The 25,308-nt window shown below is 44.0% G+C and overlaps 1 protein-coding gene and 1 pseudogene across 1 annotated transcript in view; both read left to right on the plus strand.

Moving 5' to 3' along the window:
- Positions 1-8,882, plus strand: part of FAS (Fas cell surface death receptor) — a 34,730-nt gene extending 25,848 nt beyond the window's left edge. The window contains exons 3-8 of the mRNA XM_036027516.1: positions 706-843; positions 1,912-2,020; positions 3,717-3,775; positions 3,923-4,028; positions 4,605-4,615; positions 6,834-8,882. Coding sequence (XP_035883409.1) covers positions 706-843; positions 1,912-2,020; positions 3,717-3,775; positions 3,923-4,028; positions 4,605-4,615; positions 6,834-7,252 — 842 coding nt within the window. The 3' untranslated portion in view covers positions 7,253-8,882. The remainder of the gene's footprint in view (positions 1-705; positions 844-1,911; positions 2,021-3,716; positions 3,776-3,922; positions 4,029-4,604; positions 4,616-6,833) is intronic.
- Positions 8,883-21,881: 12,999 nt separating this feature from the next.
- On the plus strand, positions 21,882-24,840 carry LOC114497682 (annotated as a pseudogene).
- Positions 24,841-25,308: the final 468 nt, after the last annotated feature.

Consider the following 25,308-nt stretch of genomic DNA (forward strand, 5'->3'; position numbering starts at 1 on the left):
ATCTGATGATAGAGTTTGTTATATGTTCCTACCTGCCCATCACAACATACTCTGAGCCTTACTGGCAAAGGAATAGAAAGAAAGGGGAGAAAAAAAGGGCTGTGAGCCTTTGCTAGGCAGGCCCTGTGCAGTTCTGGAAGCAGTGCAAGAGAGGGATTATTGTCTCCATCAAATGCATGAAGAAATGTAGGCTCAGAGAGAGTAGGCACTTTGTTAGAGATCCTAGGGATACTAAAGTTTAGGCTGAGGCCCTTAGAACCCAATCCCCTTTTCCCTGAACTGCACTGTCTCTCACCATAATCTGTGGACTTTGGAAAATAAAATGAGGAGCCAGAGTAAGGTGAATGCTTTAGGTCATGGCCAGTGGCAACCACGATGAATACATACCCATCAACCTCTCCTCTCCCCACCAAAATGTAAGTAAGGCATTTTTCCCCAGTGCATTTGGTCACTCTAGCCTCTTTTGTTCCCCTGTCCCATGTTCCTATTGTTAATCATCCTATTTCTGTGTCCATCTTCCTTCAGTCACTCTTCCAGCTGTTATCTTTGGAGACTTTCTGTCCCTGGCATGGTTTTTACAATAACCATCTCTTCCATTGTCTTCATAGATTAGCCGACTTCCCCTGTGTTAGCAGAGTTCTATTGCCATCCTTACATATTCCCCATGCTGTGGCATCCAAACTTGCTCCATTCTATTCTTGGCAGGTGAACGGAAACGCAGTGACTGCAAGGCTAATGGAGACAAGCTATTCTGTGAGCCCTGCCCAGAAGGGCAGGAGTACACAGACACAAAACATTATTCTGACAAGTGCAGACGATGCAAAACTTGTGATGGAGAACAAGGTAAGTCTTACAAAGCAATTGGAAGAGACCAATTGTAGTACTCCGTGCAGAATCATTTGTAATACAATTGGAAATGGGGACCTACTCTGGTGCTGTGTTGGCATATAGGGAGGGACAGGATGGGGCTGACTGGGGTGAATGAAGCAGGACCAGGGACTGAGGTAACCGCTGGTCTAGACACTTAGGAGCCAAGCCTAGGCAATTCTCCCAGACGTGGCAAACTGACTAAATATGAACCCTGTGAACAAAGTTCCTTAGCTCCCATCAAAACTGCAGAAACCTTTCTTTTCTGCCTTGATTTATGTTTGTGTAATGGCTCTTGCTTATGGCCAGAAAGAGCTCAGAAACCTTCAAATCCAAGGACAGAGGATCCCGAGAAGAGGGTGGGATGCTTTACCTTCTTTGGGGATCTGGTTGTCCTGGTCATTCCAGTTGGGGCCCTGAATTTTCATGAATATCCCAATCTATTTTGATAGCCCCAGATTAAAATACAATGGAAGTACTCTCAGTTCTGGTTGACATTAAGGAATCTCTGGGGATATGTTTTTCTTGTCTCAAGCTCTAAAGCAATATTTCTCAAGCTTGGCTGTACATTAGAATCACATAGGAGCTATGAAAAATGCCAATGTTTAGGTCCCGCCTTAGATCAATTAAATCAGAATCTCTAAGTGAGAGCTTTGGCCTTGGTCTGCGTGAGTAGGTCCTGTGTGGGACCCAGCAATCTTCATTTCTAACAAGCTACCAGGTGACGCTGATGCTGTCGGTCCACAAGCCATGCCTGAGTAACCCGGCTTTAGGCTGGAAGAGCAGGGGAGCTATTAAAGCAAAGAGGGGCTGTCTTGGTTGCTGGATTGTCTATCCACTTAAAACTCTGCTAAATGTTTCAACCATTTCAACCTGGAGTTGCCTGTTGTGCATTTAAACATCAGTTGCATCAGTAAAGGCACGATGGTGCGACGGCTCTGGTAAGTGGCGGATCTCAGAAGTCTATGCAGCGCCTGCCCGTTATGTTCCTAGTGCATTTATAACTAGCTGCTGTGGTTAATAGTCTGCAAATTGGTTTTCTAGGCTTAGAAGTGGAAATAAACTGTACCACGACCCAGAATACCAAGTGCAGATGTAAACCAAACTTTTTTTGTAACACTCCTCTATGCGAACACTGTGACCCTTGCAGCACGTAAGTTTTAATCTTTTTTGATGAAAGCACTAGATATACCTTGAGAGATAATGCCTTGCTAGTGGGAAACAACATGGGCTGAGAGTCAAGAATTTGGGATCTAGGCTTGCTTTGCCTCCAAACAACTAGATACCCATCTGCTCATTCAGACAGCCAGTCTCCAAACAGGTATTGAACCCCTCCTGTGTGCTTGACAACTGCTGGCTGCTTAAACTATCAATATGAGCAAGACACATTGCTGGCATCCAAGCTCTCAGGCTAGGGCAGAGAGAACCAAAAAAGGCGTGGTTATTGAGTCAAGGCCATGTGGCAAGCATCAGGAGCACCTAGGGTATTAAGAGTTATATAGAACCTTTCAACCCTGCCTGGGGAGATGCAGTGAAGATGTGACACATGGCTTGAGTCTTGAAGGAAGGTGCACCTGGATCCAAAGGACACCTCATACAGGGAAACAGCAGCTACAAAGAGACAGAGGAGGGTCTGGAGAACAGGGTACCCATCTGGAGCATGGGAAAGACAGCAAAGGAGCCAGGGCCCGATCACGAAGGGCCTTGTCTTTCATGCTGAAGAGCTTGGTTTTGACCCAAAGTTAGAAAACCTGATTTGTGCACCTCACTTGTCTTCTGATTAACTGAGTGAGCTGACGCACATCACTAAACCTCTCTGAGGTTTCAGTGTCCTCATTCATTAGGACACAAATGATGCTCACTTGTCTCATTGGTCTCATTTCTGTGAAGATTGGTTTGCATAATATATTATAAAAACAGCTTTTGCTTTGTTAAGACATCAGTGTGCCTCTCCTTCAACTTGTAATTCATCTTAGGAAATATGTAGGAGTTACCTAGTAGGCTTGAAATGTAGGGGCATCATGCCTGATGTCTGTTATTTAATGGAGAAAATGTAAGGCATGTGCACTTACCCTTGCCTCTCCTTTCTAGTGCCAAGTGTCTGAGACAGCCTTCATGATGCCAGAAAAATAAGTGGGGATTATGGGTAGGGATTAATATAAGTCCAATAATATTAGTTATTTCATAGTCTTGATTTAATTTTCTTTTCACCATAACCCCTTCAGAAGGTAATATTATCTCCATGTTATTGGTGAGCAACCAGGCTCACAATGGTTACATGACTTGCTCAAGCTCATCTGGTTAGATAGTGGGCAGAGCCAAGCTTCAGTTCAGACCATCTGACTGTCCGTGTTTGTCTGAAGAAAAACCCCTGGAACCTCTTGAGCATCCTACTCACCACTTGGTGTTGAAAGGAGAAACCTGTATGGGCCAGCTGAGTAGGCTCCCTCGGCAGCATCGTGGGCATTGACTATTGTCTGGCCATTTTTATTCTATGACACTTCTTTGAAATTGCTTTTGTAGTTTATGATTGCCTCCTGGTATTTTAAGAGCACAGTTTATTGCCAATTTTCTGTTAGGGTCTATTTCAGCCTTTTTCCTGTCCATTCTTTATTACCTTCCTTTAACTCTGGGTATTTTAAAACATAGTCTTTCTTTCTTTATCCAAACATCCATATTATGTTATAAATTTTTACCAGTGTTAGAGGCTGCTCTAGAAATATTTGAGGGAATGTGTTTGATGGAGATGCAAAAATGAGTGTAATGGCCCCTTATTTATAGTGTGTCATTGAAAATGATCAAGGACTCCGTCCGCCAGGCTTTTTGAATCTCTTCTATACTTTTTCTAGGTGCAAATATGGAGTCGATGAGAAGTGCACACCAACCCATGACACCAAATGTAAAGAAGGTTATTATTATGAGTATATTCTCCTTTCTCCTATTCCCATAGTAAAATACGAAGAAAACCCAACCCCTTTGGGTTCTTTGAGAGAACCTTGTTTGATCTTACAGACTGCTTATTTTCATGTAAAATGTCCAATGTTCCAATCTACAGGACCCAGAACCGACTTACTGTGGTTGTTACTCCCCCTGGGGATTCTAATAGCCGGACTAATTTATTGCTGTAAGTTCTCACTTTGTTCAAATTGCACCTTGAAATAACTTGGGAAGTGCTTGTTCAAAGAATTCCTCTGTCTCCTACCTATAAGAAAGCTTCTACCAGGTAGGTAGCTAGCTCTGTTACATTGTTAACTCCTGACACTAAATGCACCCATGAGAGCTGATATGAATAGATTGTATTATCCCTCAGCTACTGTTTTTGAGCAGCCATCCAGGGGCACTGGGTGGGTATTCCCGGTGTCCCTATGTTTTCATCCAGGCAGCAGCCAGGGTGTCCAAGAATCACCAGCAACCCTTCACTGTTCACTGAGATTGCATTACAAGAACACAAGATGCAGGGGCGCTCGTTGCAGGGGACACTTGATACATCATTTCTCTCAGTGCTTCCTCAGCCTTGTTCAAACTCCATGATCTTTTTATACGTTCTCCACCATAATTTAAAATACTGTGCAATACATTTTAGGCAAGTTAAATACCAAGTAAAATCAGCCAATAAGCCAAAACTGGATGTAATCATAATTCCTCCAGAAAAATCCGTATAAATCATTCGCAACACACAGGGGGGTGCAGTTTCAGTCACTCGGAAGCACCCCGTTTTTCCTTCTCTGTTTCTTCAGCTCCACTGAAGGTAAAGAGTGGCCTTTAGAGGCTGTTCAGCCAAAAACACACGCTCATTGTCTAAACACCATGAACATGCTCACAGACCTGCAGATTCCCTTCTTCCAGCCCCCAGTGACTTCAGGACACGTATTCATTGAGTGTGCACACTTGAGTTGTTTGTGAGTGCATGTCCTTGAATTTCTGGGCATTAAATGCCACTTCATGGCAAGTTGATGTCAACTTCCCTGTCCTCTGCTTCTATGCCCTGCTGTAGCCATGACATCCAGCTCGGAGTTGGACAGAGGTAGTGTTGATGTCATACAACAAATGACATCAATGGTGAAGTCAAAAGCCAGCTTCAGGCTAGGCCAGTGGGAGGTAACTGGACGTGTCAACTAAGATGTGACGTATCTCTAGGACACTTGACCTGGTGGGCTGGGATTGTCCAGAATCAGGACAATGCTGTCTCTTGGGGACGTTTGGTCACTTTAAGCTTCAATGAACTTCTCCTTCTCTCTCACACTTCTCTAGTGTGAGAGTAGTGCTTCCTCCAAGGCTGAGTCAGGTTTTGATAGAAATTTCTTTGATCTTTCAGTTGTGAGAAAATGGCTCCGGAATAAAAATGCTCACCATGAATCTGTACCTCCAAATGTTGTAAGTGTTGAAATGTGCATCAGCTTTCTTAGAAACACAGAGAAAATAGTAATTCAACTTTTTATATGTTACTTTTTAAAAGTAAACATTAATTGTGTTTGTGTGCACATGGGTTAGGGACATCAAACGTGATTAAGGTGTGATGCCCAGTTTAGGAGCCAGCTCCACACGGCCTAAGAGTGAGCAAAGGCCTTCAGTGGGAGGGTGTTCGCGGTGAGTTGGTAAAGGGATGTGGCCAAGGACCATGTTCCACGCTGGCGTTATCCCTGCAGAGAGATTTCAGAGACACCCTTTCCCAGGGCATGAATTTGATACCCAAGCCCAGGCACAGAGAGAGCTCTATTACATCCTGTTATAAATGTACAGCTTAACTTTATTCAGCCACTTGTTACCATCGCTCTTGCCATATTTGTTTTCCAACATGGCATCAAAGCATTTCAAGTAGCAAAAGTTACACAGGGGAGAAAAACCAGGTCACTTTATGAATAATGAATTTCTTATTTGGGGCTAGGGCTCAGTGTAGCTTCCTTAAATCTGTGTAGAACAAAACAATTTTAATTTAAACCATTTTCTGATGTCAAAAATAAGAATAGTTATAGTAAAGAGAGTTTTGGAATGAATGTGTTTATTGTGTTTGTTTTTGCGAGTCTCTGTGAAACATCACTGCATCACACCCCGCGAATTCCCTGAGTTCCTTAGTGTATAAAAAATAAGCCAGTATTCTTTACTTTCTGGCAATGCTGAGATCTTTCAGAATAAAAATTTGAGTGCTGAAAGAATCCTTAATCACTTAGTCTAGCTAATGTTATGTATATATCAAGCAATTGATTGAAGCCATTGATTGTACTTCAGTATTATGGAAGAATTGAAAGATTACATTTAGACTATTCTATTTTTATTTTTCTCTCTCCCCATTCCTATTTTTTTCTCCCCAGGAAATGATTCCAATAAATTCAACAGGTAAGGCTTTTATCATTTTATTTCACAGAGGTGGCTTCCAAGGGAGTAATAGGCTAATTTGAGAGTAAAATAAATGTTCCTAATTTCAGTGACATATTGTGGAGTCTGCTGTTCTTTAAGCTCACAGATCTTCCTGCTATCATCAAGGGTCTTTTCAGGCGGTTTAAGTTTATAACTCATATTTCTAGTTCATTTGCCTTATGACAAATTTCCTTTAGAAACATTTAGGTGTGTTATAGAACTCCTTCTTATATTGACTTAGAGGTTACTCTGAATTGTATAGACTCAGTTACTGTTGGTGTATTCCAGCTCTGTAACAACATCTATGATTGTACTCAGCTTCCTTTTTTGAGCTGTGATTCAAAGATAAGATGATCACAAACTCTTTGGCTGCATCTTAGGTTTGTGGGCCGTTGAACATCAGATCCACAGGGGGCGTTAGAAGTGATCTTTTCCGACCTTGTTATGGATGAGAAAAGAAGATACAGAAATACTATGTTTCTTGCTCAGGTCATAGAGCAAATTACTGAGGATATAGGAGGAGTCAGGTTAGAAGGCAAGGCTGTTTCTCTTCCCCTATCAGCTCTTTAGACCTACAGGACTAATCTGTATTCTTAGGTACTTACTGTAAGAGGAGAAATATACAAGGTTTTCAGTGATGGTAATTTCATTTAAAAAAAACAAATTTTCAGAAGCTATTCTCTTTCTTTCAGACATTAACTTGAATGACTATATTATCACTATTGCTGAAAAAATGACAATAAATCAAGTGAAAGAGTTTGTTCGGAAGAATGGTATCAACGAAGCCAAAATTGATGAAATCAAACATAACAACCCCACTGATACAGCTGAACAGAAGGTCCAGCTGCTGCGTAATTGGTATCAACTTCACGGGAAAAAAGATGCATATTCCACTTTGATTAAAGGTCTCCAAAAAGCTAATCTTCATGCTCTTGTAGAGGAAATTCAAGGCACAATCCAAAAGGACAACGCTGATAAACATGAAAATGCTAACTCCAATGAGGAAAACGAAAGCCAAATCTTGGTCTAAAGTGAAAAACAACTAACTCCATTCTGAGAATAATAATCAACAGCAAGGAAAATGAGTGCTCAAATATGTTTTTGATAAACAGAGGCTTCAAATATTGCTTGACTTTTTAGTGAGTATGTTTTTTTCCTCACTGAACATGTACAGCTAATATATTTACAGGTCTAGAGGACCCTGTGTTTCTATCTTCAGGGATGTTTAAAATCTAAACAGACCTGGTGAAGAATAAATGCGGGGTGTGTTAAGTACACAAATAGAAGTGTTTGCAAAGACAAAAGACTGGGATCATGGGGTGGTATCTAATGTGTGTTCTGTAGATATGAACGCCATTACTGTGTGTGATGACAAAGATCTGTCTACAGGCTGATCCCATCCATGAATCAATAGAAGCTATGACCTCCTGATGCAATGTCACAATTACCGGAGAGACGATTTTGCCTCTGAATTGCCTCCCCAGCCCCGGGGTGAGGCTGGAGATTGTACTGTATAGGTAAACTTTGTTTATGACTCAGTATATTTAGGGAATGCTGGCGTATACCTCTGAGTGCGGAATTTCAGTAAGGTTCTACTTCAAAGATTTTTTCATAGATGATTGGCATTTCATTGTGAACTGTTTTAATTTCGCATTCACATGGAAAATGCAGCCTCGATTATCATGCTTGAAATTTTATATTTGTGTGGCATTTTACTGGCATACAAATATAATCAACTTCTTTCTCAAGTGCCAAAACATTTTGATCAGGGATGAGTTCCTGGAGCTCTACCACCTCCCCATTGTTTTCCCTGGATGTACATCTCGAACGCCTCTACCTCTCACACCTGGAAGCCTCATCTGTGAAACACGGACAGCTACTGAGATCTGTTGCTGCTCTTAGGAGCTTCTAGCCCGGGTTGGAGGGACTCAGAGTCTCTACTCGCACGGAGGTCGTTTTCTGGCACGTCATGAACCCGTGTTCTAGCACCAGAGCGGGTAAAGTAGGTTCTTCTTTTGCCCTGTCCCCCACAAAATGGTCAGGAACTCCCCATGTTTCTCTTGCTACCAATGCAGCTTATGCATCAGGCTTTAGGGCTTGTTTTTGCTATGTCCTGTGGCTTCTTAGACACATAAGCCCCTCTCCCCTTCTCAAGAACTCACAAAATGTGTGTTAATTTTCATAAAGACTATTTATATTTATATTGATATAAATGGAAGGGGATTAAAAACTAAGACAGATGCTTAGAACTACCTAAAGAGTTTTCCCTGATGGGACATTTTTGTTCCTTATGTTTGGGAATGTAAAGTAGATGTAAAAATATTTAATTAAAATTATGTTTTTGATATTTCTGGTTATTCTTTGTTGTTGTTGTTGTTAGGGCCTTTGGTTTGTTTTTTTGTTTGTTTGCATTTTCTCTCACTACAGCTAAATATAACCTATTTATGAGTCTTCAGTGCTTTCTTTGGTCTCTCGGGAGGCACTTCCCTTTGAGGCTCCTCTTAGTCATGAAACACCCTTCACAGGCCATCACTGCCAAGAACACCGCTCCCGAATAGCATGCTAGTATTCATTATGTGCGGACTTATTATAGCAGGATTATATGTCAGGCACTGGATAAGAAAGTAAATATTTCAAAAGAAATATATTCATAAGAAAGCTAAACAGGATTTTTGAAATATTCTTTCCTGCAGTCTTTCCATTGTGGCTGCTTGGTGGCCACTGGACTCTCTCTTTTTAAACACTTAATTTTAATAATATATTGTATTAACCCACTACCCCCAAAATATTATCATTTTAACAGGTAATCAATATAAAACTATTAATGAGATGGTTTACATTCTTTTTCTCATACTAAAGCCTTCTAGATCTGGTTTGTATTTTATTTATACTGAAAAGCACATTTCCGTTTGGACTGGACACTTTTCAAAGGTTCAATAGCCACGTATGGACAGTGGCTGCCACACACCAGATGCTCCAGGTCTGCATCTTTGTCGGGATGGGGTCAGCAGCCTTGACTCTGTGGGGGCTGGTTTAACCCTGCCCTGAAAACCCAGCATTTCTGCATCTGTTCAATGACATCTCTTCGCTCTGGTTGGTCGGCCAGTCAGCGCCTCTCACCCCTACGTTAGCTTTGGGGATTGCTGTGCCTACAGTGCCTGGTAGTTCTCCTCCTGGCTCCTGGCCTCTTACCTCTGCACGTGCACAGAGTCTCCAGCCAAAGGCCCCAGAGACCCTCTGTACAGATGTCTGGAGCTCTCTTGCTGCACAGCTTCCTTCAGCACTTTTGCTCTGAAAGGCCTGCCAGCCTCTGTTTCCTCAGTTTGAACCTCTGCTCCTCCCTCAACAAGATACCAATGCTCTGTTGAGGGTCCCCTCCTGGGCCAGGTCTGGAAAGTGCCTGCGGGCAGAAAGTCCGAGTGATCGTAGGGTCACCTCCTCAGTCTCTCTTCCTCGAAAGGGTGCAGTTTGTGCCACCCGTGGCCCTGTTTTCTGGTGGCAGACGGCACTGCCTATGGTTCACGGCCAGAAGCGGAAGTCCTGCTTTGCAAGGTGAAGTCGAGTTAGAGAACGTGCTGCACCCAACTCTGAGTTTCTGCCAGGAATTTGAGGTTCCTTTGGGAGGAGGGCAGAAGTTGAGAAAGTCTTGGGACTTGGTGGTGTGGCTCTTTCCCTCATTGTTTCACCTGAGCAGGAAGGCTCCCACGTCACCATGTTTCTGAGTCTGAGGTTCGTAACTGACTCTCTTTCCTTCCCCTGGCCCCTCCAAGCCGTTCTCCAGACAGCAGCCACCCCGATCTTGCCAAGTGGCAAACTCCATTGTGTTGCTTCCCGCTGAACATCCTCTGTGTTTTCTCATTGCCCTTAGAATAGAGCCCCAGCTTGATTAAGGAGGCCCCGTGCTCCCCGGGGGTCTGTGCCTTTCTAGCATCCTCTCTCAATGCTTTCCCCTCTCCCAGTCTAAAGCCACGGAAAACTACTTGATGCTGCTGTCCTGTTCTCCCTTGTCCCTGAGTTCTTCCTCTCTTGCTCCTTCGCCCGTTTGACCTTGTTACTTCCAACTTACTCCTCAGATCTCAGCTTTCAGTGCCATTTCCTGGGGAACATCAATCACCCCTGTGTCTCAGCCACACACCTCTGATGTGTTCATGGATCATACTGTCTTCTATATGGTTCTTTGTCTCTCCCTTGTGAGGCCACAGGCCACCTGAGGGTCGAAATCAGGGTTAACGCAGAGCAGGTGCTCATGCAGTCAGTATGTCTTGGGTGACCCAGTTAATGATGGAATAAATACGTGCACCAGTGTTGTGTGTGGATTTGTGACTGTTTGGGTAGGAAAGCTAGCGGTGAGTGGCTGGCCACTCACTGTATGGGGAGCCTCATCTTTTTCCTAAGAAATGATCATGTTATTAAATTTATCACATGTATCCAAGGCCTTTCAAACTGCTTCCCCTCCCTCTGCGTCATTCCAGCCCTATTTCCCAGTGCTTCCCTGAGGCCACACACTCCTTCTTTCTCACACCATTATCCTCAGTCCAGATTCTGTCCTGGATTATCCGTGCCCTGTGCTCCCCCTGCCAAAAAAACATGTCACCAAATCCCACTCCATCCCACTGGCTCCCCCAAGAAGCCACCACCAACTCTCTGACAGCCTCGAGTCTCTTCTGAAGTTATCGGCGACTGTCTCCAGGACCTCCCCTGGCACTTCAGCAAGTTCTCTGCACCATATGACTCTGTGTGTGTGCGTGTGTGTGTGTGTGTGTGTGTGTGTGTATTCCCCTTATATACACTAAGGTCCTTCAAGGCAGGAAAGGAGCAATAAAGAAGTGGTTACAAGGGCTGGTTCCGAAAACAGTACATTTGGAGCTCTGCCATTCTGGGAGTTGAGACTTCCCCACCTCAGGCATATCACTTAACCTCCCTAGGTCTCAGTTTCCTTGCTTCTAGGACAGGGATAGATATTAATAGTTGCCATGTAGTGCTTGCTGCTCTGAGGTTAAATGAGCTATCTACCTACAGCACTTGGGGTAGTGCTAAATATAGCTTTTCTGTAATTACACTAACCTGCAGCATTCCACAGGTACATGAGTGACACGGACAGGTCATCCATGAAGTTGGATGCTTGAGGAGACCACGCAAAGAGCTGTAGCTTTTAGATGTCTCATCTGCTTTAGAAATAAAAATGATTCTGTGGCACAATGCAGTGAAATGGCCACCAGAGGGCAGTCAAAGACTGATGGATGAAATGGTAACAAGGAAAAGATTAGGACTGCCCCTCATCTCACGCTTTCCTTTCACTCTCTTCTCGATGATGCTGTGGCAACTGGAGCAAATGTGTTTGTGTATTAGTCAATGCTGCTCTAGCAGATAGTGAAGAAGTTATGAGATAGGAAGGGCCATCAGTGTAAGAAACGTTCTAGCTGCTGGAATGAGGATGACCAGAAAGCATTTCTTTTCCCGTGTGGCATCCTACCTGCACCCGCCACACACCAGCTGTATGAAGTATGCTGCCCAGACTAGTGGCTGCAAGAATTTACACTTGCCTCCTAACGCTGGCACCCAAAGCTCTCGTTTCAGTGGGCTCCCTGCCAAGCGCACCTCATTTGAAAATCTCCCCAAGGATTCTAACAAATGGTCCAGCCACCAGACTAACGGTTGTCTTCCCCTATGCACCTTTTCTTGGACAGCTTTTGACATGGAACTCTCTTCTCCCCATCTACAAAGGTCAAATGCCACCCCCTTTTCCAGGCTTAGCTGAAGGCCACCTCTTTATGAAGCCTTCTCTAGTACCTTGAGCCAAAGGCACCTTTCTAACTCTAGCATTTGTTGAGCTGGGGTCCCATCTGTGTACTAGGGCTCATATGCCTGCTTCACTTTTTGTGGTGTGTGTTAGAGATGATTGTGCAAAGTGCCTAGCACAGTGCCTGGTTCACACACAGAATCTGCTACCGTATTATAATCACTCTCATTGTCATTAATAACATGTGAAGTTTATCACCCTAAAAGCAGCAGGGTAGGAGTTACATATGACTCATCATGCATGTGTAAGCACTCACAAAAATTCTGTTGCACAAACAACCACAGAAATTAGTGGCCTGGTCAATTCTTAGCTCATTCCCAGAACAACATTAGGAGCAAAGGACTCCTTGTGGTTTTGTGATTGTGACTCTGAAACACAGCCCAGCAAATATATTCATTGTTTCTCCTCCCTAGTTACAAAGCCACACATAGTCATTTAGAAAATTCAGGCAATACAGAAAAGTTTATAGAACAGAGTGCAAATTCACCCAGTCTCACAGAGGAGAGGTAACCACTCTCATGCATTTCCAGGAACACACACACACTCAGAGATAAATAAAAGTGATCACACCATATATACATATAATCTGCTTTTTACTCAACAATGGGTCATGGATGCTTATCCATATACAGATAATTTCTTTTTAATATTCCTTGACAATAAAATATCATTTTAGGATGCATAGTATTCCTCCAGTTTGAGGTATCATGCTTTATTAAAATATAAATGTTATTTATTTTGCTAAAATATAAATGGTACATAGGAATGTGAAGACATTTAACCACTATGGCCGTTAACACCTTAGTTCTTATTGGACTTGTTTAACCCTAAACTGAAGACTTGGTGGGCAAGTGCCAGAAGGCAATGCCTCAGAACCCAGGCACTGCTAGGGCGGCAGCCTAGGTAAGCACGGTGCCTCCAGGTGGCTGAGGAGCGGGGCAGCCCTGGACCAGGACTGAAGGAGGACAGGTTGGCGCTGAAAATGCACTTTGCTAAGTAGACGTACTCAGGCCAGCCCTGACAGATGTTTCAGGCCTCTTTCACTCCCAACCCCCAACACAACAAGGCTTAGCCAAGTTCGAAGCTGCCAGAAGACATTATTTTTTCATATTATGCAGTGCTGGCCAGCCAGCTAATGAGGCAGTTACAAGGAGGAGGGAAATGAAAGGTGGTTAGAGAGGGAGGAACTCACTTGTTTGAGTGCTCACTGTCAGCCATGCTGCATGCTTATGTGACACAACATTTGACACTATTCAACATCTATTCTTGACAAAATTTTCATGAAAGGAGGAATAGAAGAGAACTTCCTTCATTTGGCAAGAATGCCTGGGAAAAACCCACGACTAACAATAGCTAATGGGGAAGATTAAATGTATGTTATCTGGTGACTCCTTCAATGGCCCTGTTATCCCCAGTTTGTAGATGCAGGAGGTCAGGGATTATAAGATCCGTAAACTCACCCAAAGTCACACAAGCAGCAGGAGCCAGAGTACTCAGAAATCATCAGGCTGCTCTCAAGCAGAAACGTAATTTTTCAAGGTCTTGCTAGGACTCTAACATTCTGTCTAACCTTCCCCCTTCTTGAAGTTTGGATTTAGATAAATAGGGTTTAAGCAGCAACTTTGAGATATTTGGCACCAAATAGATTTGAGGGAGTGAGGCTGAGATTGTTAGACCAGGATTACTGTCACACCTATCTCTTCATTTATTTGTCCGTTCATTCATTCATTCATCCACGCATTCATTCATTCACTCCTTTATTCAACAAATGCTTGTCGCGCATCCACTCTGCACCAGACACTGTGCTAGGCTCTGGCCTATCAACATGGTTTCCTACTGGAGCCCCCAGTAGAGAGGCAGACATCCATGGGGCAGTGACACAACCAAATGCTAAATCACAACTTTGACAGGTGCCATTAGATAAAGAACAGTAGAGGGGTGGCAGAGTTGGAGGATTTGACCCCGTGTGTGAGGTCAGGAAAATGACTGATGCTCTGAAATCTAAAGGAAGGCTCCCGTGGCAGGAGTGAGCAGGAGGAATGGGGAGGCAGGAGGATGGGCAGTCTCGTGGAGCTGGGGAACTGAGAGAGGCAGGGAGTCCTGGAAGGGTGGGCAGGGGTTGCTGAGTATGGCTCTACTGGGTGGCACCTTGGGAAGTTCGCCCTTTGAGGCAGGGGAACACATGTGAAGATTTCTGAGACTGAGGGCTGAGTGGTACATGACAATTTGCACAGATGCCTCGGATAGTTGAAGTAGACTTTTGGTTATCTGGGAGGCTGAGTGTTTCATGTATCCTTGACTAAATACCAGGCTTTTTGGGGGGGTTCCAGATGGTTCTGTGGTCTGTATGCTGCACCTGCCCCGTGGCAGCTGCTGTGATGGTTTCCATGTGAACTTGCAGAGGTCAAGGTGCTGGGGCTGAAGGGAGGAGAAGATTGGGGGTGGGGGATTCTAGTCACCAACACTGAGATCACACCTTGGTTCTGTCAGGAAGATTTTATCATCATGACAAAAAAAATCTTTTAAAATTAAAATTAAAAAAATAAAAAAGACTAAGGATCTAGACATATAAAATACACTGGTTCCAGAAAGTATTTCACCAGGGTTATTGTATGGCACTAATCTTGTGGTCCCTGACCTAGATGAGTAAATTAAGTTCAGCTAGGAGAAAAAAATCTCAGCTACAGAACCAAAGGCCAAAGGCTAAAGGACTAGTCAGGTGCACCAGTGGAAAGTGAGGATGGCTCAATGCAAATCCATCAGTGAAAGAGGCAGAAGGTGAAGCAGAAGGAAATGACCCCGAACAATAACAAGGCTAGACATTGTTTTCAGGCGGCCACAAGATGGCAGTGTTTCTCCTCCTACTAGCTTGGCCTTGCTTGTGTAAAGTTATCCCCGTGGAAATATAATCTTGTCAAATACATTCATATTTTGAGTCTTTTAAAAAAGATTTAATTTATTTATTTTTAGAGAGAAGGGAAGAGAGGGAGAAAGGAAGGAAGAGAAACAGTGATGAAAGAGAGAAGCATCGATCAGTTGCTTCTCGTACTCGCCCCAACCAGAGACCCAACCTGTAACCCTGGCATGTGCCCTGACCAAGAATGGAGCCAGCAGCCTTTTGCTTTGCAAGATGATACCCAGCCGATTGAGCCACACTGGTCAGGACTTGATTCTTTTATTTTCTAGCAAAAGAGCACCACAATGTGGGGTAGGTCAAGGGCTGCATCTGAAACCATGCAAATCCTGGTTCAAATTCTAACTCTGCTACAATGTTGAGCTTGTATGACCTGGGATTTCACATTTCTAAGTTTTTGTTTCCCATCCATACAATGAAGCCCCGTCTCACCTGCCCCTTGTTATAATAGCAAGGCACAAAAAGAACACCTCTGCAAGTGTAATAAATCATAATGCATGACACTGTCCCTTAACCATTAATGTGTGTGAGAACCAACAGTGTAAATCTCTTAAATGCATGTTCCCAGGTCCTGCTTCTTGAGATGCTTCAGTAAGTCGAGCACTGTGCCTCGGAATCCACACGTGACCAGGCACCCTTAATCATTGTGATGCTAAAGGCCCTTGGACCATGATTTAAGAAACTGCACTCTGCAAGTACATCTCAGTGGAAGGGGAGAGGTGAAGAAGGCACAGAAGCTATCCTTAGTTTCCCTTATAATGGGATCTATTCTCTTCCTTTCTGAATGAACATTTTACAGCATCTCCACTCCTTGTGATTACCTAATGAGGAAGGACATCTGCATCCTGGTCCTTCTCTTACATCCACAGTAAGTCTGTGGAAATGGGTGACAATCAGACGAGCAGAGCATTTCCAGACATTTCATCTCATCTGTGGGTATGTTTGGGTGATAGGATTTAGCAGACTCAGCAGAATTGTCCTTGGCTTTGTCTTTGTACCCTGCCGGGCTAACTTTTCCTACAGAATAAGTGACCTGTGCCTTCTGGCAATGGTTGAAGCCTGGGCCTCTCCCTGCTGTGAACAGCCTCTTGTGCAGGGTCAGCCTCGGGAGCCCCCCACCACTATGGCTATCTCCAACCACCAGCATTTTTCTGACCAGTACTGGCAGGGGTTTTACCATTTCTAAGCAAAGATTCAGCCTCCCTACCCCTCAGAGGATGCTGCCCCCATGGGCTGTTTCCCCAGCAGAGAGGGCTTGTTTCAATGAGTAACTAGAGCCGCAGAGATACGCAGTGTGGTCCCTTGGCTCATGGCCAGGGGAGGTGTAATGGCTTGGATGTGATAACCTCAGCACCTGGACGTGGATGTCTGCTCTCCTCGGAGGTAGCAGCAGACCGGGCAGTTAGCAGAGTTTTCAGAAATGGCTCTAGAAACTTGCTTCCCTCACACTGCGTTCAGACTTTGTAATAATAGAGAAAGGAAGGTGCTCACATGGAATTGCAGGATTATTAGTCTTTCCGCAAATATTTACTGAACAGCTGCTGTTTTTGAGCCAGGCACTATCCTAGGCTTTTTTTTTTTACTGAAATATTAATAAAATATCCAAAAACCACCCTTATGAACCTGAGAGTCTAGCAGCAGGAAATAGACAATAAACAGTAAATGGATTTGATTGCACGCTGGAGGGTCTACAAAGACCACTTGTTGAATGAGCTGAAACCCCAGTCAGCAAAGGAAGGGTCTCAGTGCAGTGCCTTCCACACCCTGCACGGCCACGTCTCCCCTGCGCTGAGGGCATTCTGCCGGCGGGCACTCTCCCCTCTCCTCCCGCACACAGCTCTGCCAACGGTGGACTATGCATCACACCTTACTCAGCATTTCACTGAGAAAAAACTTTCTTAAGAGCTGAAATTTGGAAAGTCCCTTTCTCCTCTGTCCCCTTTTTGGTTAGAATGAAGCTGAAATTTACATACCATAAAACAACCATTTTAAACTGCACAACTCAGTGGTATGTGGTATACGCACAAGTTGCGCAATCACCACCTCTAGTTCCAAAATGTTTTCATCACTCCCCAAGCCCTGAAACCCATCAGTGGTCACTTCTCACTCTCCTCCTGCTCCAGCCCCTGGAAACCACCAACCTGCTTTCTGTCTCTGTGGGTTTAACTCTTTTAGATATTTCATATAAATGGAAACCACATGTAATACGTGGTTTTGTATGTCTGGCTTCTTTCATAAAAGTGTATTTTTTAGTGCTAATAAAAATATTCAAGTGAAGCTGCAGATTTTAATTACTGCAGAAAATAAAGTGATATCAAAGGCTTTTCTGATTTCTTGGCTTCCATAGGTGATACGAGGAAAATAAAACATATAATGATTGCTAGACTTCCATTTCTTAGGGCTGGTTTGCTTAGGATAAAGATCCAGAATAAGATGACAATAGTTATAGTTTTAATAGATTGTCTCAGAGCCTTACCTCAGTTTCTGCCTTTACTAGTCAATATGAGCCAGGTGTCTGAACAGAGAAGTTTACAGAGGTGGTTTCCTGCAGGCAGTGGGTATGGGGGTTCTCAGATGTGGAGAGGTTTGAAGTGGTCTGTCTTTTCCATTTACAGAGTATTATCATTGGTCCATGCAAGAACCCTCCTTAATTTTATTTTCATCAAAGCAGTTTATTCCCAGACTTTGAGATAGGTATTATTACCCTCATTTTAAAGATGATGAAACTGAGGCTCCAAAAAGATTAAGCTTCATGCAAATTCATATATCTTTCCACTGACAACTCAGACTGAGTTTTTATACTCTTGAGAGAAGATTCCTAAAATAGTGAGCAATGGCATTTGCAGCAACCCTTAATAATGCCACCACTAGATGCCCAATGAACTTGCAGTGAAAGCCTGTATGGGTCTGCCAGGGGATCTAGAGTTAGACTGAGGGGGGCACCTGCCCCCACGTGGAAGAGGATCTGAGTCGGCACCAGATAAGATGACCGGACCAGGCTCACATCAGCCAGGTACCTTCTATGTCTCATACTGCTTTTCATAAAGCGTCTGTATGTGTGTGTTTGTGAATCCTCTATTCTGTTTCAAGTTTACAAAATGTTATGGTTCCTAACAAGAGCTATCGTGGCATTCTTTGTTTCCACGTGATTTTTTCATGATTCCATTTGACAAAATGATTGAGATACCAGCTAGTTGGCTTTAGTATCACACAAACATATACACACACAGACCATTGAAATTACATTTTGTTAACTCAAGAAATATGTTTGGATATTTATCCAACTATATTTCTGCACTCAGTTAAGTGCCGGGGATATAGCAATGAATAAGATAGACAGTGTCCTTGCCTCACTGAGTTTATCTCACAGTGGAAATGCAGAGCAGAAAACACCTATAGTAATGAACTAAATAATTCTGTCTCTGATAAGGGGTGTCAAGAAAAAGTAGAGTTCTGGCCAAGATGGAGGCATAGGTAGAAACCCTTCGCTTCCTTGCACAACCAAAAGGAGAAAAACAGGCAATCTAAAATCAGTAAACAACCAGAAGTGCCAGAAAATCAAACTGCATGGAACTCCGACAACCAAGGAATTAAAGAAACAGTCAAACAGAACAACCAGACCGGTGAAGCGGCAGACCAGGCAGGCAGAGCTGGCTGCAGCCAGGCAGCAGGCTTCATGGGAGGGGCTGACTTAAGGGAAAACCAGGACTGAGAGGTGGCTGTGGACTATGGAAGTTGCCACAGTGGGAGAAACTCCCAGCCTCACTTGAGAGTTCTTTGAAAAGTGTCCTAGAGATGAGCAGGTAAACTGCATTGTTCCCTCTCTGGCCCCTCCTACAGCCAGTGCAGAAGCGCAGCAAGGAGGGTTGCCCTGTCAGGATGGTCACCTAAGGCCTTGCTCCCTTACAACCTATCAGGGGCCCTGAGACCAAGAAATATGGCCCAAAATGAAAGAACAAAGCAAAACCTCAGGAAGAGAGCGAAACAATGAGGAGATAGCCAACCTATCTGATGGAGAATGTAAAGCCCTGGTAATCAAAATGCTCACAGAACTGATTGAGCTTGGTCAAAAAAATGAAAGAACAAATGAAAGGTACCCAAAATGAAGTAAAGCAAAATATTCAGGGAACCAACAGTGATAGGAAAGAAACCAGGACTCAAAGCAACAATTTGGAAGGAAAGGAAGAAATAAACATCCCACCAGGGCAGAATGAAGAAACAAGAATACAAAGAAAATGAAGAGAGGCTGAGGAATCTCTGGAACAGCCTGAAACATTCCAATATCTGAATTATAGGGGTGCCAGAAGGAGAACAACAGCAAGAAATTGAAAACTTATTTGAACAAATAATGAAGGAAAACTTCCCTAATCTGGCAAAGGAAATAAACTACCAGGAAGTCCAGGAAGCCAAGGGAGTCCCAAAGAAGTTGGACCCAAGGAGGAACACACCAAGGCACATCATCATTAAGTTCCCCAAGATTAAAGACAAAGAGAGAATCCTAAAAGCGGCAAGAGAAAAGGGGACAGTTACCTACAAAGGAATTCCCATAAGACTATCAGCTGATTTCTCAAAAGAGACCTTGCAGGCAAGAAGTGCCTGGAAAGAAGTATTCCAAATCATGAAAGACAAGGACCTACATCCAAGATTGCTCTATCCAGCAAAGCTATCATTTAGAATGGAAGGACAGATAAAATGCTTCCCAGATAAGGTCAACTTAAAGGAGTTCATCATCACCAAGCCCTTATTATATGAAGTGTTAAAGGGACTTATCTAAGAAATTGAAGAAAATCAAAAACTATAAACAGTAAAATGACAATGAACTCACAACTATCAACAAATGAATCTAAAAAAAGAAAAACAATGAAAACAAAAACTAAGCAAACAACCAAAATAGGAACAGAATCAGAGAAATGGACATCACATGGAGGGTTCTCAGTGGAAAGGAGGAAGTAAGGAATTGGGGGGATGGGGAAAGGTACAGGGAAGAAGAAGCATAATTGGTACACATTAAATAGGCCAGGAAAGGTAAAAACTGGTATAGGAAACAGAGGACTCAAAGAACTTATATGTACAACCCATGGACATGAACAAAGCAGGGGGAATGCTGGAGGGTTGGGAGGTGCAGGGTGGGAGGGGGATAAAGGAGGAAAATTGGGGAAACTGTAATAGCATAATCAATAAAATATAATTTAAAAATAATAAAAGAAAAAAGTATAGGCGATATGAACTGATATAACAGGGAAATCTAATCTAGAGTGGGAAGGGGGGAAGATAAGGGGCGAGGACATCAAACCGTGCATCCATCTATATCTGAATGTATCTCTATACAGATATGCACAGATACTCATGAAAACTTAAACACGATTCTCTCCAGACGATGGACATTGGAATTATGTGGGATTATTGATATATATGTATATGTACAAAAGTTTTATATGTATGTGTGTGTGTATATATATATAATCTCCATTAAAGTTATTTTTATTTTATTTATTTATTTTTAGAGAGAGGGAAAGGGAAGGAGAGAAACATCAAAGTGCCAGAGAAACACCAATCCATTTCCTTTCCCACGCCTCCAACCAGGGACCTGGCCTGAAACCCAGGCCCCGGCCCTGACTGGGAACTGAACTGATGACCTTACTCTCTGCGGTAGGATGCTCATTCCACTGAGCCACACCAGTCAGGGCTAAAGTTATTTTTTAAAAGGAATTTTCTGTGCAGATAAGGTACATATGCACTTTTTGAAAGTTAGACTTGAACAAAATCAAGTCAAGGCTATCATTGGGTTGAACCTTGCTGTTTTGTATCTTCGACGTTGTAGCTTTGACTTGATAAAGTCAAGCCTTGGCTTGATATTCACAGGGGGGCTCGGGAAATCTCAGATATTTCACTTTTCCAAGGAACAGATTGCAAAATACTCATTACAAACTCAGAAGCAGGCAGCACCTGCTGGATCCTAATGGAAGCCATCTCAGGAGGTGAGGTTTCCTGTAACGCTAGCAGTGAACCTCCTTTATGAAGCTCCCTCTCTCAGGTCAGGGCCGCTCTGCAGTGGAAGAGGCTGGGCAGACCTCCCGCTACTCAGGAGCTTGCTGGCTGGTAGGGAAGACAAGTCCAGCGCAGAAGCACACACTCTGCTGCACGTGGGCTGCGTGCTCTCATTCCTGTGCATAACCCAGAAAGTCAGGGAACTTTAAAAGGTCATTTAACCTCTGCAGCATTGAACGAGCATGAATCACTCGGCAGGGTTAGGTTTACAGTGTGGAGGATTCATCTCGTGCCCAGAGATGCCATGCATAATGCAGAAACCAGAATTCCTAACATCTCTCTCCAGGAATAAATTCCAGTGATGCCCCCGGGAAACAGTGACCTACAGGACCTGTAAATAGTCTTCAAGGAGCCTTGAATCCTCTAAAATTATGTATTAAATTGAGCTTGCATGTAAATTGGTTTAGGACACAGTCTATTCTGCTTAGCAGCTCCTCTGAATTCATGTCAAAAATGGGTTAAAACTCAATCTCCTTGGACAGTAAACGTTGCTGTGCACTTCCCAGTGCCAGGCCCTCACCTGGGCACTTACGTGCCTTGCCGTTCCAACAAAACCCTGTGGACTACGTCTTTCACAAACGATGATAAATCTGAAGCTCAGGGAAATTCAATATTCCCTCCTCTCCTTCAACACCCCCACACAATTCACCCATTTAAAGTGCACAGTACAATGTACCTTCACAGAATTGTGCAGCCATCACCATAAACCACATTTACAGTGCTGTCATCACTGTACCCATCAGCAGTGAGTCCTCATTTTCCACTTTCTGTCTCTGTGTCCTTGCAAATCTATCGAGTTGTGCAGTATGCTGCTTTTGTGACTGGCTGTTTTCATTTAGCATGCTTTCAAGGCTCCTTTGTGTTCTACTATGAAACTGTACTTCAGGAAATGTGCAGGAAACCATTACAACACCACCGGGGCGTGCTCTCTGGCTGCTGCTGCCTCCCCCACCCTCACCTCTGGGACACGTTAAAGAGCCAACACCATGACGGACTCCAAGTCCTTCACAACCAACCAAAAGGGAGAAATCTTTGAATTAAAGGCTGAACTCAGCAGTGAAGAGAGAAAAAGAGAAAGGAGGCTGTGAGGAAAGTGATTGCTGCTGTGACTCTGGGCAAGGACATCGGCTCTCTCTGTTTCGATGCAGCGAATTACATGCAGACTGACACTAAACTAAAGAAGCGTGTGTATCTCTGCTTGATGAACAATGCTAGGAGTCAGCCAGACATGGCATCCTGGCTGGCAACAGCTTTGTGCAAGACTGTGATGATCCCAGTGCTCTGATTCGGGTCTTGGCTGTCAGAACCACAGGGTGCATCTGGGTGGGCCAGATGACAGAATGTCTCTGTGAGCCCCTCCACAGTGCTTGAAGGATGAAGATCCCTCTGTCTGGAAAATAGCAGAGGTCTGTGTGGCAAAACTCCACGATATTAATGCCCAAATGGTGGAAGATCAGGGATTTCTGGATTCTCTGAGGGATCTCATAGCAGATTTCAGATCCAATGGTGGTGGCTAATGCTGTAGCAGCATTATCTGAAATGAGTGACTCTCACCCAAACAGCAACTTACTCCATCTGAACCCACAGAACATTAATAAGCTGCTGACAGCCCTGAATGAGTACACTGAATGGGGCCAGACTTTCATCCCAGACTGCCTGCCCAGCCATGACCCTCGAGATCACTGAGAGGCTCAGAGCGTCTGTGAGAGGGAGACTCCCCAGCTGTCTCATGCCAACTCAGCAGTGGTGCTCTCAGCAGTAAAAGCTTTAACGAAATTTCTACACTTGTTACCCAAGGACTCTGACTACTACAACACACTGTGGAAGAAGTTGGCCCCTCCACCCGTCACTTTGCAGTCTGGGGAGCCACAGGTATAGTAGGTTGCCTTGAGGAACATTAACCTAATTGTTCAGAAAAGGCCTGAAATCTTAATGCAGGAAATCAAAGTCTTCTCTGTGAAGCATAGTGATCCCATCTGTGTGAAACTGGAGAAGTTGGACATCGTGATTCGTTTAGCATCTCAAGCCAACATTGCTGAGGTTCTGACCTAACTGAAGGAACGTGCCACACAGGTGGGTGTTGACTTTGTTCACAAAGCTGTGCGGACGTTTGGCACAACATTGTGTAAGTACACTGCTTGATCTCATCCAGACTAGAGTAAATTATGTGGTCCAGAGGCTATTGTTGTCATCAGGGACTTCTTCCATAAGTACCCTGACAAGTTCTGCTACTCTGTGCGAGAATTTAGACTCGCTGGATGAGACAGATGCTCGAGCAGCTATGATTTGGATCGTGGGAGAAGATGCTGAACGAGCTGACAGTGCACAAGGGAGCTACAAGAGAGCTTCCTGGAGGGTTTTCAGGATGAAAGCACCCAGGTGCAGCTCACTGTGCTTGCTGCCACAATGAGGCTGTTTCTCAAGAAACCATCAGAAACACAGGAGCTGGTACAGCAGATCTTATGTTTGGCAACACAGAATTCTGATAATCCCAACCTTTGAGATAGGGGTTATATTTATTGGCAGCTTCTCTCAATGGACCCTGACACAACCAAAGATGTAGTCTTGTCTGAGAAGCCACTGATCTCTGAGGAGACAGTCTTATGGAGCCAGCTCTTCCGGATGAGCTAAGCTGCCACATTGGTTCTTTGACCTCTGTGTACCACAAGCCTCCCAAGGCCTTTGTGGAAGGAAGTCATGGAATTCATGCGATACATCATGGGAGCCCTGATGCTGGTGACAGCCCTGTTGGCACCACCACTGCCACCAGCCTCCAGCAGCCTCAGGTTATTCCCTCTCAAGGTGCCTTTTAAGCCTTGACCTTGGCCCCCCAGTCAATGTGTCACAGGTATCCTCCATGCAGGTGGGAGCAGTGGATCTCTTGGGAGGAGGACTAGATAGTCTGCTTGGCAGTGACCTTGGCAGGGGGCATTGGAGGAAGTCTGATGGTGGGACAATCCTTCATCCCATCATCAGCGCCTACAACCTTTGCTCTTTCCCCTGCTCCTGCTGTGGTCAGCAGTGGTCTGAATGATCGATTTGAGCTCTCCATAGGAGTAGGCATAGCACATGGTGGGTATGTGGCTCCTAAGGCTGTCTGGCTGCCTGCAGTAGAGGCTAATGGATTGGGGATTTCTGGAAAGTTGACTCATTGTCAGGTGCACATTTATGTGGAAATGAACTTCACCAACAAAGCTCTGCAGCTCATGACAGAGTTTGCAGTCCAGTTTAACAAGAACAGCTTTGGTGTCATCCCCAGCACTCCTCTGGCCACCCACACACCACTGATGGATGCCAAACCAGAGCACTGGTGTCTCCCTGCCTCTCAGCACTGTGGGCCCAGTCATGAAGACGGAGCCTCTGAATAACCTGCAGGTGGCTGTGAAAAGCAATATGGATGTCTTTTACTTCAGCTGCCTCATCCCACTCAATGTGCTTTTTATAGATGGCAAAATGGAGTGTCAGGTCTTCCCTGCAACGTGGAAGGGTATTCCCAATGAAAATGAACTTCAGTTCCAGATTAAGGAATGTCATTTAAATGCTGACACTGTTCCCAGCAAGTTGCAAAACAACATTTGTACTATTGCCAAGAGAAATGTGGAAGGGCAGGACACACTGTACCAATCTCTGAAGCTCACCAATGGCATTTAGATATTGGCTGAGCTAGTATCCAGCCAGGAAACCCCAATTATACACTGTCGCTGAAGTGTAGACCTCCTGAAGTCTCTCAGTATGTCTGTTAGGTCTATGACAGCTGTTTGAAAAACTAATAGACTGGTCCGGTGCCCTCCGGCCACCCTGTGATTGGTGCAAGCCAGGAATTCTTAACTGGAAGAAATTATATTGCTGTATAGAATTTGAACCCAAATATACTGAGGTCACGCACCAAGGTAGTGACTAGTGTAACCTAAATTAGTGTAACTAGTGCTAAATTAGGGCATGACCCGTTGGATAGTTTTAGCTTCCTGTGATCATTTGTTAACCACTGCTTCAATCACTTCCCGCCTCTTGCCACCTGCTGCTGCTATCTGTCCTCATTTGTGGGTTTCTCCATCTGTGCCAGTTGAGAGCATTTTTTAGTGTAGGTTGATATTTTATAATTGAGAGCTCATTTCAAAGTCAGGAAAAGACAAAAATATTAAAGCAAGGGTAAATGTCACTGAAACAAAAAATAAACTGTACTTCAGTCCTTTTTGTGGGTGAATAATAGTCCATTGTATAAATACATCACATTTCATTTGTCAGTTGATGGACATGTGGGCTGTTTGTATGGCTTGGTGTCATGAATAATGCTGTTATGAAGGTTTGTGTACTAGTTTTTGCA

The sequence above is a fragment of the Phyllostomus discolor genome, chromosome 5, assembly GCF_004126475.2.
Source record: "Phyllostomus discolor isolate MPI-MPIP mPhyDis1 chromosome 5, mPhyDis1.pri.v3, whole genome shotgun sequence".
Taxonomy (NCBI): Eukaryota; Metazoa; Chordata; class Mammalia; order Chiroptera; family Phyllostomidae; genus Phyllostomus; species Phyllostomus discolor.